We start from the raw sequence: 20,603 nt of genomic DNA, 5'->3' as shown, positions 1-20,603 counted from the left end.
AATAAAATTATGCAAAGTGCTTCTATATTCATACCACAGACAGTGTCAAGAACTCTCTTATCTAAATCTATATCCTGTAAGGGCCTTCTAGGAATAGCTTCAGGCTTTTTTGGTACAGAGCTCCACAGATAAGTCTCATTCAAGAATAGCATATGGTTTTGAATCAGGCTTTTGGACGATGGACTAGCTTGTGTTGCATAGCAGCTGTTTGACAGAGAGGAATCCTCAGCAATGTCTCATGAGATCATGTGTATTAATTTTCATTCAGTGATGCCCTGGACTCTGAAGTATATTGCTGGCTAGAAAATAGTGAATATTTATTAAACAAACATGTTTACTAGTAACTGGGGTGGGGTGGGGGTGGGGGGTTATTGGTTTTATTCAGTAGTGGCCATTCCAACCTGTACGCTCATTTTCTCAATGACCACTAGATGGCACCTCTCATACGGAATGAGAGCATGCATGACTCAAGTGTGGTCTGTTGCTCAAGTTCACCAAAATAGTGACCCACTACATGATTTCATAAGAACAAAGTTCGGCCATGGAGATGTTGATGAGTTTTGCTATTTTACATGGTGTACAATTTTATGTATATCTAACTCTGGGGGAGGCAAACATAGAAAACACAAATCTCACACTGAAAGCACACCAAAGGGCAACCATCTCACACTTATCCAAAGAGAAGAGAATTCATTGAGATTATTAAAGAAAGAAAGGTAAGAGAACTTAAGTTTCATCCTGTTTCTCTGACTAATTTTAGCCAGAGTTTGTGGAAAAACATTGGCAAAATCTCATACTCACAGCATCTTGAAAGCTGAAGAGCACCACCTGGACCTGACTGATGCCGTGGCTGTCGAAGTCCAGCTCCAACTTCAGCTTGGACAGAGTGGTGGCTATGATTTTTCGGTCGGTGGATCTCACAAATTCTCTGAGGCTTGTGATGAGGGTTGTGATGTGCTCCCATTTTAGCTTAGGTTCTTCGGGCCCCTGTGAATAAAAGCCAGTAATCTGTCAGTCGGTCCGTGGACTTAGGAACGTGGGCCCGCCATGCTCACAGCCCCTGCTGAGAAGGACTGGACTGCCAAATGGTCCATCTGAGGAAAAAAGACCGTATTTGAACAATATGGCTCCTTCCCCTCCTCCTGTCCTTTCCAAGAAATAGTCAGGCTTTGGGAAGAAGGGTACCTACCCCACAGGCTAGCCAATAGCCGTGACACAGTCAGATATACAAAGCTTTGCCCAAACAGGGACAGGCAGAGGCAGTAAGATTCTTACTCTCATAAATTTTAATCGGGAACTAAGGAGAGATTCAAGCAAGAAGCCATAGGACCCCCAGCTCAAAGTCTGCCCAGAGAGAGAGGCCATAAAACAGGAGCAGAGTACATCTAGTCATAAGGAAGGAAGACAGAGCAATGGATAGGGAGAGAAGTGGACACAAACGGAAATGGCACACCAAAAGGGCCCATAGCCACCGAGCCAGGAAAGATGTACAAATTCCGGGAACTTGAAGCCCCTTGGACTCACACTCGAGGCTTGGCTGGGCACTATGGTTGGAACTCCTTCAGAGTCCACTTCTCTCATTGCTATGTGTCTGTCTACATGTCCCCAGTACTTCAACTGCCCTTGCACCATGTCAATTCCTTGCAGCTGAAAGGGGCTTGCTTCAGACTCTGTCCTTGAAACAATTCCTACACATCTATAAAGCAATTACTTATAGGAATTGACCATTTGGATATTTTATATGTTAAAAATAAAATACAATTTAAAAAATTCCCTCTCTCAAGTTGAGTTTCTTTTTACTTGCTCAAGCATCATTGCTTCCTTAAAGGTAACATAGTAGGATGTTATTTATTCTCTTTTTAACTTTAAGAAACAACAGGATTGCCCTGGCCGATTTGGCTCAGTGGATGTAGTGTCAGCTTGCGGACAGGGTCCCGGGTTTGATTCCAGTCAGGGGCACATGCCTGGGTTGTGGGCTTGATCCCCAGTGGGAGTTGTGCAGGAGGCAGCCAATCAATGATTCTCTCTCATCATTGATGTTTCTCTCTCTCCCTGTCCCTTCCTCTCTAAATTCAATACAAATATGTTTTTTAAAAAAGAAACAGGATTTTTATAATGCTCATGTCTATCTCACATTATACATTTTGTTACTAAATCATTAAAATTAAATGCATCATCTGGGCTGTGAAAAATCACAATATCTAGGATTCTATGAAAATGGAAGATAAATGTACTATCAAGCTCTTCCTCTCAATCCATTTTCATCTGGAAGCTCTCTCTCATATTGATGTTTGCATGAGAAAGATTATATTGAAAATCCTGAAGGCTATCATTAAGGTAATATTTTAAAATGAGACTGGGAACAATTATAAATTGTTTATTTTCTTACCACGAACTAAATTACACCCAAAGTAAACATTAACAGGAAATACCATAATCACATGAAAACATGTTCAAGAAGAAAAATGTGACTTGTTCAGGAATTGGAAGCTTAGCTTAGTGAAAAATCAGTTAATGTTTGTCAGCAGTTTAAATAGCAAACATTTTTTTGACATTAGCATTGTTTTCACAACAGAAAAACATGTTGCTTCTGGGTTTTGGATGTGAGTGCCACTGTCCTACAAAGGAACGCTGTCTGCTTCAGGAAATGTAGTCTCTCTAGAGTATTTCAGCCGCTTACACAATCGTTGTTTCTGTTTAACTCCTGTCTCTGTGTGCAGTCACTACTGTGCCTTCACAAATGAGCATCTTAGTATCGGGTAACACCTGACTCGCCATCAGAAGGTAGCATCTGACAGGAAATCACACACACACAAAAACTAGGAAATCACACACACAAAAAAAATGTAGAGGATTAACCAACATAAAAATTTATGAATTTCAGCATTCCTGGTATCATCACAGAATCTTTTGCAAAGGTGCCCTCTATTCTGTATCCTTTAAGCTTCCTTAAAAATGATGAGTGGATTTCAGAAGATGCTACAGATTGAAAGGCCTTTCGTGGGCTGAATTGAGGCCCTGACCACCATCTACATTTCAGTCTTGTTATAAGGGTAGGCTTGAATGTAAAGATGTACCTAGAAATATGTAATACAATGGAAAGAATTATTTCTATCTGGCTGTAGAAAAAATTTGAAAGGTATTAAATATTGTTATTAGCCTGTTTGATGATAAAACAATAATAATAGCTAACATCTGTGGAACATTTTCTATTATCTCAATTGCTCATGATCTTAGTTATTCTTTTGTTGTTGTTGTTGTTAATATATTTTTATTGTTTTCAGAGAGGAAGGGAGAGGGGAGAGAGGTAGAAACATCAATGATCAGAGAGAATCGGCTGCCTCCTGCACACCTCCTACTGGGGATCGAGCCTGCAACCCAGGCATATGCCCCTGACCAAAATTGAACCCGGGACCCTTCAGTCTACAGGCCGACGTTCTATCCACTGAGCAAAACCAGCCAGGGCTTAGTTATCCTTTATAGCATTTCCTCTCTTTTATAGGTGAGGGAATTCAGCCTCAGAAAAGTTAAATAACTTGCCCAAATCACACAGCCTTTAAGTGGTGGAACTAGGTAAGTTGTGGCTGAGCCCAAGCTCCCAATCATTACATTCTTCTCCCCAATCAGCTGGGTCAGGACCTCTCTGCCACTAGACCATCAGGTGGCATCACAGGAAAGGACTCACAGTGGCCTCAGCAGTACAATCAGAAGGACCCTCACTATTACTTGATTCTGGATTTAGCATAGGATCCTGACCAGCAGTTTCTGGTCCTCACTGGTCCCTCCTATTGGTGCACCAAGGCATGCCTTCTGATGGCTTCTTTTAATAAGGTTTTCTTTCATGTATCTTTTTATAGAGAACATTCAAGTGGGCTTAAAAAACTAGGAAATCCCACACACAAAAAAAATGTAGAGGATTAACCAACATAAAAATTTATGAATTTCAGCAAAGTCATGGAAGTGGAGTTTCTTGCTGGGCTCTGTGCTGAGAGCTGGGACAATGACAGTGATCAAGGCTGTCTCTGTCCTGATGGACCTATGATCCGGTGGAGAGACAAAGAAAAACACCAAAAAACCAGACATTTTCTGTACTGGAAAAGCACCCTTTGGGGATGAATATGAGATTTAAACAATCCCTGAATTCTGTGTTTCTGGCCTAAAAGAGGTATCTTCACTAATGGCCATAGGAGAACCTTCACTCCACAATGATTTTCCCTGTCCCCACACCCCGAATGCCACCCCCTCCCCTGCTTTATGTTTCTCCCATCACTTGCCACCATCTGTCATCCCAGGAAGGAGAGCAGTGTGGTGGTTAAGAGCGCAGACCTGGGAGCCAGACTGCCTGGCTCTGTCACTTAGGCCTGTGTGGCCTCGGCAAGTTTACTCACCTCCTCTGTGCAAAGTGAGGATGCTGACTGAGCTATTAATATGGCACTATTCTCATGGGGATTAAATGAGCAAATACCTATGAAATACCAAGAACAATAGCTAGCTCATAGAAATTGCTTACTATTACTATATGTTAAAAATTTCTTATATTTACAATAATATTTATTATTATTACATATTATAACTATATATTTAACTATACAGGGTGAGGCAAAAGTAGGTTTACAGTTGTAAGTATTCAAAACAGTTTATTCTTGTATTATTTATTAATTATGGTATTACTCTATTTTCCATACAAGCAACTGTAAACCTACTTTTGCCCACCCAATATATTTAAATACATATTTACTCTTTTTTATTTAACCCTTACTTCAGGATATGTTTTTATTGATATTTAGAGAGAGCGAGAGAGAGAGAGAAAGAAGAGAGAGAGCGAGAGAGAGAGAGAGAAGGGAAGGAAGAGCATTTGTGGGCACCTGGCTCCACATACACCCCAATCCAAGCTGAGAACAATGTAAATTGTTAGACTGAGAAACTAAACACTTGACCAACTCCTCCAGCTCCACGCTTTTTGCAGCTGTTTCCCCGGGACAGAAGGGAGGGAAGAAGGTATATGCAGTCCACACGGATCAGGCAGGACAGGTTATAGCCACAGGAGACAGTCAGAGCAGGCCTGGGGCTCCTGCTCGTATCTGTAAGCAGAATCCCAGGGAACAAAGTCCCAGGTGTCATGGACTGAACTGTGTCCTCCCCCTGCCCGAATTCCTATGTTGAAGCCCTAGCCTCTGTATTTGCAGACAGGGTGTTTAGGAGGTAATTACGGTTAAATGAGATCACAAGGGTGGGACCCTACCCCGAGTGGACTAACGTTTTTATAAGAGGAAGACACACCAGGAGTGCACAGAGAAAAAAGGCTGGTGAGGACACAGCGAGAAGGCGCCATCTGCAGGCCAAGGAGAGAGGCCTCGGAAGAAACCAAACCTGGGGACACCTTGCTCTGAGACTTCAGCCTCCAGAACCGTGAGAATTAAGTTCCCGGCATTTAAGCTGCTCAGTCTCTGTTATGGCAACCCTAGCGAACAAATACATGAGGGAACCAGAGTTGGACTGGCCAGATTTGATTTTTTCATAACACAAATGACCCCTCGCCCACTATGTAATTTACTGGTTACTGCCCATCGCCTGCCACCTGAATGCAGCCCTTCCACCACAGGCCTCTGCTGTATCGGCAATGTTTCCTGCATGCTCCGAGGAGTGACTGAGAGGCAGTTGTGAGCTAAGGTCAGAATGAGCAATTCACGTTGCTCAATGTGTGTTTATTGATTGGTTGAATGTATGAATAAATAAAGGGTAAAAGAGGCTGGCAGGGACTAGTGGGAACTTCACCAACAGGAAAAGTTGGCATTTGACTTAGAGAGAGAGGGTGAGAGAGACAGAAACATCAATGACGAGAGAGGATAACTGATTGGCTGCCTCCTGCACGCCCCCTACTGAGGATCCAAACCACAACCTGGACATGTGCCCTGACCAGGAATCGAACTGTGACCTCCTGATTCATAGGTCGACGCTCAACCACCGAGCCACACCAGTAGGCCCACTGGTTTTAACCGTTAAAATATGTAAACTCTGAAAACATGAAGCATCCGTGAAAGGTTTTACCTGAGCCAAAGATTCCATTAAGTTTCTCACAACTTTGTCTTGGTCTTCCTTCAGGATCCTGTAGAGGGTGGCCCGCCTCTCGCTGTCCTTCCTCAGCATAAAGAACCCGGAGTCCTTTTCCTCGGGAGAAGGGGGAGCACTGTGATCTTCAAAATTCTCATCTGGAATGCTGTAATAATTCACAAAGCACAAGTCACGCTTTCCTCTAGAAGATGATACACCACATACTTCCTTCGCCCGAAGTAAGTCAGATCTTTACCCCAAAAAGAGGGTCCGCATTCCTTTCACATCCTTTTCTCCGCAGGATTTGGCTCTTGTTTTGAAAGAGAAGGGGTCCACCTTTAGCTCCGTGTCGGGGGAAACTGAGCCGTACTCACTGCTGCTGCTCGTGTCCTCCACCAGGACGGGGACTGGCAAGGATATGCTCCTAAGGTATTCTGCTTGTCCGGAGGGGGAAAGAGAATTAATGCTGGGGAAAACGTACGCATACAGAAGTGCCTACTGAAAGAGAGCAATCTTAGCTGTTAAGTGTCTCATTCCAACCTAAGAGTCTGGTCGTGATATTCGGATTGGTCCCATGCTCAATATATGACCCCCAGGAGGGGTCGGTGAGCAAGGGGCCTCGTGGACCCTGTAAGGGAGATCTCAGGGGTATCAAACTGTGGAGAAAGCATGAGACCCAGCATGCCTTGGGTTCCAATCCCTCTGTTTTTTTTTTTTTTTTTTTAAATGTATTTTATTGATTTTTTACAGAGAGGAAGGGAGAGGGATAGAGAGTTAGAAACATCGGTCAGCTGCCTCCTGCACACCTCCCACCGGGGATGTGCCCGCAACCAAGGTACATGCCTTTGACTGGAATCGAACCTGGGACCCTTCAGTCCACAGGCCAACGCTCTATCCACTGAGCCAAACCAGTCAGGGCCAATCCCTCTGTTTTCATTGTCCACTTGTCAGATTTCAGGAAGGTCCTTTTTAGGTCTGTTTACTCTATAGAGTCAAGGACAAGATCCCTAAGTTTTGAACCATGTTCCTCAGAGGTGTAAGGGTCCACCTTAGCACCTTGGGGCTGCCTTGGATGGGGTAAGTAGGATTCTGTGATTCTAGAACACAGGTTCCAACCCTGTTTTACCTAAAACAAATATGCTGTGTGAGTCTTATACATCAGGGCTCTGTCTGAGGATTCATATAAAAAAGGGTTCTCGGCTAAACACAAATTTCAGAAACCAATGGACTATGATCTCTTTCCCAGTTCTCAGATACTATGATTCTATGGCCAACTTGCTCCAAGCTAAGAAAGTGTGGACTCCACTCAAATTGAACATTTCAGAACTATAAACACCCTCGTGTATTTCGGGAGGAACAACTGAAGCTTCCCTCACGAAAGAGAAAGGTGAAGGGTTTTGACAGAATGAGCCCCGCCGGGCTTGCAGCTGCACACATCCCTAGTACCAGCAGCCGCCCCTGAAAGCAGGGAGCGGAGGATGAGTCTATTTGATGAGCTGATCACATGACCCACCCAGCTTCAGCTCAATAGAAAATATAACAACAAACTCACCATTTGATCCAGGTGAAAGAGCTGTGGGAAGAAAAGCAAAGAACAACATAAACACTCATTGGGGTTGTTGTTAAACTGAGAAGCCAACAAAAAGTGAGGAATTGACATGGGAAGCAATGCCCTTTCCAAGCATTCAAGCTGCCCACCCTCATCCCATAGAAACACCAAAACAACAACAATGAATAGATCACTTACTTGTTTTTTTCCCTCTCAGAAATGAGTTATGGAAATTCTTGCAAAAATGCAATTAACATTTTTACACTGCTGTTTTACTTATAACTGGCAATGTTTCTTTTTTTGGGGGGAGGAGTTAATTACTCAGAAAGATATTCTCTAAGAAGCAATAGGTATTTTCTACTGCCTAAAATGAAAATAACATTCTAGACAGATTGAAAATTCAACAGCTCAGCTCTGTAACAGCCCTGTAACCCATTAGTTGTAATTTGGAATTTCAGTTCTAAAAGGCTGTATTTCACCCTTTTTCCACTTTAACCTTTGTATCAGCAATGCTAGAATGCTGTAGATACGGACACAGTAAAAATACCTACTAACCGGATGATGAAACACTATTATGCATGAGGCTCTGGCGTTCGTGAGGGTGATGGTAACACAGCTTCCCGATACTGACACGGGATGCCTGAGAACACTGCCAGTGTTTATACCAATTTCCAGTGATATCTACAGACGGATTAGCTTGCTTCTGGAAAAATCGTCCATCTTAAAAGCTTAGGATTTAGGGACTCTGAACTGTATCTCCTTCAATGCAATCACATACCTGAAAGCTTAGGTTGTGTCTTTTTCTTTTTGCTTGAAACCTTTAAGAACTCATCAATAAGCAAGTCGTTAGCACAGGCTCTCTTGTCAGGGTCTGGTTCAAAACACTTCAATATGAATGCCTTGGCCTCTGCAGACATGGACTCCGGGATCTCCGGGTGGACTTTAAACATTCCCACCTAAGAAATGGCACAATGGGGCTTCTGAGTGACATCTCATCCCAGGAGCTCCCGGTATCATAACTTGGTCCCCTACTGTAACAAAATTCTTTATCATATACTACGAACTCATGGGTTTTCTCAAAGGGAGGTAGGGTACTTTTTCTGTAGGCTATCGAAAGATTCCGGAGTGCTTTTGCAACTTTATCAATGACATAGGCAGAGTGATTAGCTTAAGATACTGAACAGCACTATAAAGTAGCAATTCAGTCCTCAAGGCTTGAGGACACATTAGCACACTAGCGAGCAAAAAGGATGTTTTTAATTTTTTTATTTTTTTTATTTTTTTTTTTTTTACCTTTATCTTTTATTTTATTTTTTTTTTTTAAATATTTTTATTGAGGTATTATATGTGTACATATCTTACTATTACCCCCCACCCCACACCCACACATGCCCTCCCCCCCCCAGAGTTTTGCGTCCATTGTTTATGCTTATATGCATGCATACAAGTCCTTCGTTTGATTTCATAACTCCCCCACCTTTCCAAACTTTCCCCCTGTACTTTGAAAGTCTGTTTGATGCTTTACTGACTCTGTATCTATCTTTTTGTTCACCACTTTATAATGTTCTTTACTATCCCTAAATGAGTGAGATCATGTGGTATTTTTCTTTCATTGACTGGCTTATTTCGCTTAGCATAATGTTCTCCAATTCCATCCAGGTTGCTGCAAATGATGAGAATTCCTTCTTTTTTATGGCAGCATAGTATTCCATTGTGTAGATGTACCACAGTTTTCCGATCCAGTCATCTGCTGATGGGCACCTAGGCTGTTTCCAAATCTTAGCTATTGTAAATTGTGCTGCTATGAACATAGTGGTGCATATATCCTTTCTGATTGGTGTTTCTAGTTTCTTCGGATATATTCCCAGGAGTGGGATTACTGGGTCAAATGGGAGTTCCATTTTCAGTTTTTTGAGGAAACTCCATACTGTTCTCCACAGTGGCTGCACCAGTCTGCATTCCCACCAGCAGTGCACGAGGGTTCCTTTTTCTCCGCATCCTCGCCAACACTTGTTGTTTGTTGATTTGTTGATGATAGCCATTCTGACAGGTGTGAGATGGTACCTCATTGTTGTTTTGATTTGCATCTCTCGGATAATAAGTGACTTTGAACATGTTTTCATGTGTCTCTTGGCCTTCCTTCTGTCTTCTTTTGAAAATATTCTGTTTAGGTCTGTTGCCCATTTTTTTATTGGATCATTTATCTTCCTCTTATTAAGTTGCATAAGCTGCCTGTAGATGTTGGAGATTAAACCTTTATCAGTGATAGCATTTGCAAATATGTTTTCCCATGCGGTGGGCTTTCTTGTTGTTTTGTTGATGGTTTCTTTTGCTGTAAAAAAGCTTTTTATTTTGATGTAGTCCCATTTGTTAATTTTCTCTTTAGCTTCCATTGCCCTAGGGGCAGTGTCAGTGAAGAAGTTCTTTTGGCATATGTCTGAGATTTTGTTGCCTGTGGAGTCCTCTAGTATTTTTATGGTTTCCCGTCTTATGTTTAAGTCCTGTATCCATTTTGAGTTTATTTTTGTGTATGGTGTAAGTTGGTGATCTAGTTTCATTTTTTTGCATGTATCTGTCCAGTTTACCCAACACCATTTATTGAAGAGACTGTCTTGACTCCATTGTATGTTCATGCCTCCTTTGTCAAATATTAATTGAGCATAGTGGTTTGGGTCGATATCTGGGTTCTCTATTCTGTTCCATTGATCAATATGTCTGTTCTTGTGCCAGTACCAGGCTGTTTTGAGAACAGTGGCTTTGTAATACAGCTTGAAATCTGGTATTGAGATCCCACCTACTTTATTCTTCTTTCTGAGGATTGCTGAGGCTAGTCGGGGTCTTTTTTTATTCCAGATGAATTTTTGGAGAGTTCTTTCTAGGTCTGTGAAATATGCTGTTGGTATTTTGATGGGGAGTGCATTGAATCTGTAGATTGCTTTGGGTAGTATGGACATTTTAATGATGTTGATTCTACCAATCCAGGAACATGGTATGTTCTTCCATCTGTTTACGTCTTCCTCTATCTCTTTTTTCAGTGTCCTGTAGTTTTCTGCGTATAGGTCTTTTACCTCCTTAGTTAAGTTTATTCCTAGGTATCTTAATTTTTTTGGTGCGATGGTAAATGGGATTGCTTTTTTAGTCTCTCTTTCTGTAAGTTCATTATTGGTGTATAGAAAAGCCATAGATTTCTTGGCGTTAATTTTGTATCCCGCTACATTGCCGAATTCATTTATTAAGTCTATTAGTTTTTTGATGGAATCTTTTGGGTTTTTTATGTACAATATCATGTCATCTGCAAATAAGGACAGCTTCACTTCTTCTTTTCCAATTTGGATGCCTCTTATTTCTTCTTCTTGCCTAATTGCGATAGCTAATACTTCCAGTACTATGTCAAACAGAAGTGGTGAGAGTGGGCATCCCTGTCTTGTTCCTGTTCTTAGGGGAAATGGTTTTAGTTTTTGCCCATTGAGTATGATGTTTGCTGTGGGTTTATCATAAATAGCTTTTATTATGTTGAGGTACGAGCCTTCTATTCCCACCTTGTTGAGAGTTTTTATCAAGAAAGGGTGTTGGATTTTGTCAAATGCTTTTTCTGCATCTATTGATATGACTATGTGATTTTTATCTCTCAATTTGTTTATGTGATGTATCTCGTTTATTGATTTGCGGATATTGTACCATCCTTGCATTCCTGGAATAAATCCTACTTGGTCATGGTGTATTATCTTTCTGATGTACTGCTGGAGCCGATTTGCTAGAATTTTGTTGAGGATTTTGGCATCAATGTTCATGAGGGATATTGGCCTGTAATTCTCTTTCATTGAGTTGTCTTTATCTGGTTTTGGTATTAGGGTGATGCTGGCTTCATAGAAGGAGCCTGGAAGTGTTCCTTCCTCTTGAATTTTTTGGAATAGTCTGAGGAGGATAGGTTTTAGTTCTTCCTTGAAAGTTTGATAAAACTCTCCTGTGAAGCCATCTGGCCCCGGGCTTTTGTTTGCCGGAAGCTTTTTGATGACTGCTTCAATTTCTTCCATAGTTACTGGCATGTTGAGCTGTTTAGAATCTTCCTGATTAAGTTTTGGAAGGTTGTATTTTTCTAGGAATATGTCGATTTCCTCTAGGTTGTCCAGTTTGTTGGAATAGAGTTGTTCGTAGTATTTTGTAACAATCCTTTGTATCTCAGCGGGATCTGTTGTTATTTCACCTCTTTCATTTCTGATTTTGTTTATTTGGGTCCTCTCTCTTTGCTTCTTGGTGAGCCTGGCTAGAGGTCCATCAATCTTGTTTATCCTTTCAAAGAACCAGCTCTTGGTTTTGTTGATCTTTTGTATTGTTTCTTTGGTCTCTATGTCGTTTATCTCCGCTCTGATCTTTATTATTTCTTTCCTTCTGCTTACACTGGGCTTATCTTGTTGCTCTCTCTCTAACTCTTTGAGTTGTTGGGTTAGGTAATTTATTACCATTGTTTCTTGTTTTTTGAGGTAGGCTTGTAGAGCTATGAACTTCCCTCTCAGGACTGCTTTCATTGTGTCCCATAGATTTTGGATTGTTGTGTTTTCATTGTCGTTTGTTGCCATGATGTTTTTTATTTCTTCCTTGATGTCTTTGGTAACCCAGTCATGGTTTAATAACATGCTGTTTAGTCTCCAAGTATTTGATTTCTTTGGGTTGTTTTTATTGTAGTTGATTTCCAGTTTTATGCCACTGTGATCTGAGAAGATACTTGATATGATTTCTATCTTCTTGAATTTGTAGAGACTTTGCCTATGTCCTAACATATGGTCTATCTTTGAAAATGACCCATGTGCACTTGAGAAGAATGTATATTCTGTGGCTTTGGGGTGAAATGTTCTGAAGATGTCGATTAATTCCATCTGTTCTAGTGAGTCATTTAGGTTTGATGTTTCTTTGCTGATGTTTAGTTTAGAGGATTTGTCCAATGGTGATAGTGGGGTATTGAAGTCTCCTACTATGATTGTATTACTGTCAATCTCTCCTTTGATATCTTCCAGGAGTTTTTTAATGTATCTTGGTGCTCCTGTATTGGGTGCATATATGTTTACCAGAGTTATTTCTTCTTGTTGGATTTCTCCCTTTAGTATTATGAAGTGGCCTTCATTATCTCTTGTTATGTCCTTCACTTTGAGATCTAATTTGTCAGATATAAGTATTGCAACCCCAGCTTTTTTTTCATTTCCATTTGCCTGGAAAACCTTTTTCCATCCCTTTACTCTCAGTCTGTATGCATCCTTTTTTTTGAGGTGGGTTTCCTGTAGACAGCAGATATCTGGGTTTTGTTTTCTTATCCAGTCTGTTACCCTGTGTCTTTTGGTTGGGGCATTCAATCCATTTACATTTAAAGTTATTATTGATAGGTACTTATTTGACGCCATTTTTATTCTATACCCCTGTGTACCTTCTTTGCTTCCTATTTCTTTCTTTTTTTTTTTTTTTTTTACAGCAGACCCTTTAGCATTTCTTTCATTGCTGGTTTGGTGGTGATAAACTCCCTTAGTCCTTTTTTGTCTGTGAAGCTTCTGATTTCACCTTCAATTTTGATTGATAGCCTTGCTGGGTACAGTATTCTTGGATTTAGACCCTTCCTTTGCATGACTTGGTATATTTCATTCCATTCCCTTCTGGCCTGATGAGTTTCTGTTGAGAAATCAGTTGCTAGTCTGATGGGGGTTCCTTTGTATGTAACTGTCTGTCTCTCTCTGGCCGCTTGTAAAATTCTTACTTTGTCGTTGGTGTTTGCCAACTTAACTATAATGTGCCTTGGCGTCGGTCTTTTGGGGTTCATTTTGCTTGGAACTCTGTGAGCTTCTTGGATTTGTGTGGGTTTTTTCTTCCCTATATCAGGGAAGTTTTCTGTTATTATTTCTTCAAACAGGTTTTCTATTCCTTGCTCAGTTTCCTTTCCTTCTGGCACCCCTATTATCCTGATGTTGTTTTGTTTTGTATTGTCCCGAAGTTCCCTTACGCTCTCCTCAATCTTTCTAATTTTTGTTTCTAGAAGCTGTTGTAATTGGGTATTTTTTTCCATCTTGTCTTCTAGCTCACTTATGCGGTCCTCTGCTTCATCTAGTCTACTCTTGATGCTTTCTATTGAGTTCTTTACAGCGGCAATGTCATTTTTCATTTCTTCTTGGTTCTTCTTCATTTCTTCTTGGTTCTTACTCATATTGTCGAATTTGTCTTCCATCCTTTTCAGCCACCCTATGATCATTTCTCTGAATTCTTTCTCTGATAGGTTGTTTGCCTCTAAATCGTTTACTTCCTTTTCTGGTGATGCCTGTTTCTCTTTCCTGTGGGGGCTGTTTCTTTGTCTCCCCATGGTCTCTCTTCTCCGGATGTCTGGTTATATAGATTTCTCTCTCTGGCGTTGATTTAAAGGTATAAAATACAACACAACCAGGCACAACAGACAAGGCACTGAACAGAATTGTATTCACGATATTAATAACCTCCAATAAAGGTAACCACCAGAGAAAGACAAATTAGGGAATAGGAGTGGAAGAGGGAGAGTAAAAAGAAAGAACAACAACGAAAAAAACAAAACAAAACAAAACAAAAAAAAAACAACGAGTGTGAATCTGAACTTGGGAAAAGAGCAGAAAGAAAGAAAAGAAAAAGAAATAACAGAAAAGAAAAAAAAAGAAAAAAAAAAAGTAAGAGAGACAAGAATGATACTAAGAGAGAAAAGGGGAACAAACTATATATATGGGGAGTAAACTCCACTAGAACAACCACTATTCCCAGCAAATTCCAGCAACACGAGCCTGGAGATTAATACAAACTGCAACAGCAGCTAATATCAAGTGAGGCAAGGGAAAACAAAAGTAAAAAACAAACAAAAACAAAGCAAACAAAAGAACCAACCAAACCAACAAAAAGAATAATCAAAACAATCTCATAAAAAAGCATAAAAATTCAATCTAATCAACATTCAAGCAAACAACAACAAAAGGCCCGAGAGAAAAATAATTTTTTTAAGGTAGCGTAGAGAGAGGTTTGTATGGATTTGGAGCAGGGGGTTGGGAATTAGATAATATAAGTATGGTGAAGTTTTAGCAGGGAGTAAACTGAAAAAGTAGGGAAAATCTAAAGCCAGAAAGGGTTAAGATAAACTGGGGACCAAAATGGGAAAGGTTGGGAGGAGAGTGATGGCATAATGTTAGCTTTGAGATAGGGTAAAACGATTGTAAGGGAAAGATGCAAATCGAATGTAGGACACTAATCCAAAAAAAAAAGAAAGAGAAAATCAAATGACATTAAAAAAAAAAAGTAAAATAATAGTAATAATAGTGTTGATTGAAAATAAAAATGTAATAATTAAAAAGGTGAAAATCGAGTGAGGAAAAAGAAAAAAAATTAGTTTCTTAAGTAAAAGATGCAAAAAATGAAAATAAAAAAATATGAGAATAAAAAATTTTAAAAATTGAAAAAAGAATTGAAAATTAAAAAATAGGAAGACTAAAATGTGCAGTAGCGGCTGTCATTCACTTCCTCTATTATTCTGTTTGGTACGCCTTTTTCCCAGTCTGGGCGGTATTTCAGTTCAGCTTCATTCCAGGGCTCCTCAGTGTTGGAAGCCAGTCCTGCTTTTTAAGCCAGCCGTGTCTTAATTTCTCGTATTTATTTTTAATTACACCAGAGACAATTAGCGTTTCAGCCCCTGGGTGGCAGTGTTTCTGAATTGACTTCCGGGCCTCTCTAGCTCTTTTTTCTTTTTTTTTTTTTTTTTTTTCCCCTCTATGGCACTCACTACTGGTTTGTGGAGGTATGCGCCTCAGAGCTGCCTCTCTGATGGTCACACGCAGCTCTGGTCCCCAGGTTCTGAAAAAACACCTTCCCCCTGCAGTCTTTCAGGGTTTCCGCCTGGGTTTGCCTCTGTATTGGGCTTAGCAATCAGAGTCGGAAAGAGCCCAGGTGTGCGGACCGTGGGTCTGTGCCCCAGACTAAGGAGCCTGCACTCCTTTGAAAATTCTTAGTCTGACCCTCCTCGTCAGATTAAAATGAGTTGCTTTCAAGAGGTCACTTCTGTTAGCAGCTCAGAAGACCCCCCTCCTCATTCACGGATCAGGGCAGTTCCAACTGCCTCCGATTTTTCTAGGCACAGACCTCCCGGCTCCTGCTGGTCCTGCGGTCCTGCGGCTGCCGCGCTTCCCTCACCCAGCGCTTCCCTCACCCACCGCGGGGATTAGAAACCGCCCCTCATTTCAGGCGAAATCTGACCTTTCCGTGGTGCAGTGAAGAGTTTCTTTGAATCCGAATGTTTGCGCTGATAGGGGACCGGTGGTCTGGTGCTCCCAGCAGCTCAGTGTTTGCAGTTGTCGCGGAAAGTCAGGTTTCCACGAAAATCCTTCTTTCCTTGCAAGATGGCGAGGCGCCCGGCGAGCCCGCAGCTCCAGGAGGGGACCCAGCCCCTGTGGGTGCTGCGCGGTCAGAGGAACACTGCCCAGCACTCCCCCGCCTTCTCCTGGAGTTTAGCTGTCCCTTGGCTTGCCCACATACACTCCCTCTGCGAGCCTCTGCTGCTCCGACTCTCCGCCCCAGGAACAGACTCCAAACCCGACTCTATTCCGTCGCCATTTTCTCTCCTCCCAAAAAGGATGTTTTTAATTGGACCATTGTGTTGGTCATGATAGCGATGTGCCAGGAACTGTGCTTGGCTTTTTCCATTTTCATTCAATGAATCTCATGAATCCTCCCAACAACCCAGTGGATTAAATGTTATTATACTTGTTGCACCAATGAGGAAAATGAGGCTCAGAGGGGTCAGGTCAGGCTATATTGTTATAAAAAGGCTTATGTTTGGCTTAAAATTTGTGTTCTTTCCTCTACTCCATAATTTATGAATATTTTCCCCGTCTCAAACTGCCTACATTAAAAGATATTTTAAAATACTTTAAATAAAATAGAATTTTTATAACAATTCAATTTTCATTGCTGCCATTCTAAAAATGTTTTTCAATGTTTTCATGTATTTAGTAGAGAAAATTTTCTAAGGAAACCTTTTATGTTATATAGTCTATATAAGTGTATTATTACATAGATAATTTGTAATTGTTTGTAATATTTATATAGCCTTTACTATTCTAAGTGCTTGGCACATATTATCTCATATACTCCTCAAAAACCTTCACCAGATAGGTACTAAATTTATACCCAAGTTAGAGATGAGGAACAAGACGGTTAAGTAGTTTGCCCAAAGTCATCAACTAGATTGACTGTGTTGGAGCCTGGATTCAAACATTGTAAATCAGTGCCAGGGTCTACGCTATCTCGTGTGAAGAACATTGTGTTACGATCCCTGCACTGACGGTAAGAGCAGCATTTCAGGGTGAAGTCCTAGACATTGGTAAAAACTTCAAAGACTGGCCCAGAAGAGAAAGACATTCATTCATGTCAAAAAGGTAGCTCTCATTACTCTTCAGGCTTGGTTACACTGCTCATTTCTGAATCAGCAGTGTCTCATCACATCATCTTCAAGCTCAAAGTAAAGCACGCTCTGTACAAAAGCAGAAGGTATGTAACACATGGCCTCTCCTGAGAGGCTATTCACAAATGGAATAAGTGCCAGAGACATGGTCAGAGGCAGGGGGAAAAAAAATTATTAAAAGCCTTCTGCCTTAGAGAACAGAAGAATGTGAGCTTTACATCTCAGGAAACAAGTTCTCAGTTTATTTTATTTTTAATTTTTGTTTTGTAAAATATATTTTTATTGATTTCAGAGAAGAAGGAAGAGGGAGAGAGAGAGAAATATCAATGATAAGAGAGAATCATTGATCAGCTGCCTGCTGCATGCCCTTATTGGGGATCGAGCCTGAAACCCAGGCATGTGCCCTGACAGGGAATTGAACCCTGACCTCCTGGTTCATAGGGCGACACTCAACCACTGAGCCATGCCGGCCAGGCCAAATTCTCAGTTTAAACTTCACTCTTGCGTGGTGGTGTAGAGGTGAGAACGGCAGGGACTCAGCCACAGGTCACTGCTTTGCCCAGTCCCCATATTTGGAAGCTGTGGCCCAGCGCTCTCTCAGCTCTATTTTGATATCAGATGCTCCTTTATTTGGGCTGCTTCCCACTCCCAAAAGAGTTACTAATGGGCAAATTAAGAAGCTAGAAGAGTAAGTGTATGAGAGTAAGACATGTATTTAAAATAGCAAAACCATGCCTTTTTTTAATGGAAATGTCAAACTCTTATAATAAAGTAAAGGAAAATATCTCTTTGGTTTAACACTTAAATGGATAAAAAATGTTCTTATATCTACCTCCATGGAAGCTTTTGAACCTGTGTTTCCCAAAGAGCTTACACCATCTTCCCTGGGATGGTGTGTTCCTTACGCTGCACTGTGAAAATGTGGTCAGTGGAAGTTCACTGCATGTCTGTCGCTTTATAGCTGAGAAAACTAAGGTGGAGAGATCCACTTGTGAGGCACCGACTGAGGGGAGTGAATCATCTTGAACTATAATATGCTCTCAGACGGTGCTCACTTAGGCTCCTTGCCTTCTGGCTAAAAGCAGATGGCATGCACACACGGAACAGCCAGCAGCTTTACCCATTGGTTTTTAAGATATTTAAGACATACAAAATGTGACCTTGAACATCGCTGCTTGTGGTTCTCCCAGTTCATAAAAGGGCGGTTTCCCTGTGGCCATTTCGATGATGGTGCAGCCCAAAGACCAAATGTCTGCTGCCTTCCCATAGCCTCTGGGTCCTTTGTCTATGATTTCTGGTGCCATGTACTGAAGGGTACCTGGGAAGAGTTCAAACACAATCCCACTTCAAAAGAGAAGATCTAATGACAGTTTCAATTTCTCTACATAAATAAGACACTTTAAACGTATGGTTCAGGTCTTAATACCGCATCCTTTTTGAATTCCAGTTTTTCTCTGCTATTAATGTAAGAGAAAATAGCAGTTTTTATAATGGATTTTATTAGCGAGGTAGTTTACCAATCTTACCTGTATATGAACCGATACGTTTTCATTTCTTAAATAGTATAATTAAGGCATTATTTCATTAGGACCTCTTAGAAACTTCTAACAACTGGTCATTTGAGAACAAGAGAATACACCAACACACATTTTCTAAAATCAGTTTTTGAAGCACATGAAAACTCTTATTATGAATACTTCTAATCTTTTCCAAGAAAAGTCTAGGTCATTCATCCGTTTGCTTAGATTTATATTTCTCAATTCCTGATTTGAATGCTTAGTTCTTCTGTTTTCATTTTTATTTCTAAATCATTCAAGCATGCAGATTCTAAAAGGTATTGTCAAAAACAATGTAAATCTATAAATCAAATATTTACGACTTCTGCTATGTGCCTGTGGTCCATGAAATAATGGGTTTAACAGGTCAAAGACAGGCCATGAGCCATCAGTACAGACAAATCACCAGATACAGAGTGATGAATAAAATGAAAAAAGAGGATATTTTATATAAAGAATCAGAGAGTTGAAGAATGCAATATGATGGAAAGAGAATTAAGTGGGGAGCCAAGATCCCGTGGTTCTAGTTCTGGTCTGGTATGTCTCTGATAAACACTCAACTGCGGTTGTATCACTGGCTCAAGTGAGAGGCTGGATTTGTGTTTCTAATACCTGCTGCAGTGATTCCCTGAAGTCGAGCAATGAGGACAGAGTGGGAAGAGAAACAGATTATTGCCACATCCCCTGCTTCTGATATATTCATACAAATGATATAATCAGCAGATAGAACTCCTCCACGATGCCATCTGAATTATTTCAAATCTTGAGGCATTTGCCAAAAGTGCTACTTCAGTATTTTCTGATTCATAACCAATGATAGACATTTCGATAAATACAGACAACACCTCTTACAAATGCCTTGTGCATGATTTGTAGGTGAAAACTGCTATGCAAAATTCCTCTAAGTTGTTCCTATGAAAGCTACTACTGTCGTGAGCTAGAAACAGGCTGTTGTCATAAAAATAAATAAAGTCTATTAATTTTTCCAATTAATTTAGTATTGTTATGTTGGCAGGTTTATCCTCAAGACCTCATCATTACATAGCAGTAGCTCAAGTTCATGTTCAAATACAACTGCACGTCTGCTCTCAGCTTAAATCAGCAAAATTCCTGGACGGAAGCATTTCACCTGGCCAAGGCTCAGGTAACCACACTCCTCACGTCACCTATGCTTGGGAGAAAAGTACTGTGATTTATCTTCATTTATAGCTTCCCTCCAAAGTGATCATGTTTTATGATGTAAATTAAATCAAGTGGTCTTTAAAAAATATGTAGTGAAGCCTACTGCTCCTTTCTGTTGTCTCTGGGTCTAAAGTAGAATGAATGAGAGAATTTGAGATGTTTTAATATCTGAGTAGGCATCACAACTGATCAACAATATATGAATTGAAAAGAATTGGACAATTCAAGTAATATCTTAATAATAAATTATGCAATGTTTTTATTCATCAGATATTTCAAAGAGCACTACCTGCCAATTGTATTTAATTATCCCTCATTGAGCAAGTGGCAATAAAAACAGGTTTGTCATGTGTTCACATCTGCTCCCTTCACTCCACAAATGCATGACACATGATATTTTATATAAAGAGATTTACAGAGTTGGATAACGAAGCTGCAAGCCAGTCTGGGGAGCCACTACAGCTTAGTAGCTACAAGCTTAAATTTTGACATCACACTGTATCCATTCATTCATATGTCCAGCAGTTCCATATTAAGGGCCTACCATGGGCCGGGCACTGTTCCAGGCATTTAGAATATAGCTGCAGAGTAAACAAACCGAAATCCCTGGGCTTATGAAGCTGACATTTTTGCAGTGGGAGACAGACAATAAATGTCAGCATAATAAATAAGTAAATTGTATAATATGTTAGAAAGTTATGTATTATGACAACCCTCCTCCCCCCAAAAACAACAACAACAACAACAAAAAAACAAGAAAAGGGTATCAGATGTGCCCAGGGAGGGCTGCCATGCAAATAGGGAGGGCCTCACTGAGATG

At 40.6% G+C, this 20,603-nt stretch overlaps 1 protein-coding gene across 2 annotated transcripts in view; it reads right to left on the bottom strand.

Moving 5' to 3' along the window:
- The window catches only part of MAP3K5 (mitogen-activated protein kinase kinase kinase 5), a 170,111-nt gene that overhangs the window by 21,554 nt on the left and 127,954 nt on the right, over nt 1-20,603 (bottom strand). For both annotated transcript variants that reach the window (XM_008162042.3, XM_028141508.2), the window contains 6 exons: nt 18,206-18,363; nt 8,379-8,556; nt 7,604-7,624; nt 6,308-6,485; nt 6,049-6,217; nt 802-987 (listed from right to left, as the gene is read on the bottom strand). In XM_008162042.3, coding sequence (XP_008160264.2) covers nt 802-987; nt 6,049-6,217; nt 6,308-6,485; nt 7,604-7,624; nt 8,379-8,556; nt 18,206-18,363 — 890 coding nt within the window. The remainder of the gene's footprint in view (nt 1-801; nt 988-6,048; nt 6,218-6,307; nt 6,486-7,603; nt 7,625-8,378; nt 8,557-18,205; nt 18,364-20,603) is intronic.

Source organism: Eptesicus fuscus, chromosome 10 (assembly GCF_027574615.1).
Source record: "Eptesicus fuscus isolate TK198812 chromosome 10, DD_ASM_mEF_20220401, whole genome shotgun sequence".
Lineage (NCBI taxonomy): Eukaryota > Metazoa > Chordata > Mammalia > Chiroptera > Vespertilionidae > Eptesicus > Eptesicus fuscus.
Note: the sequence above shows the minus strand (reverse complement) of the source record. Positions and strands in the feature narration are given on the sequence as shown.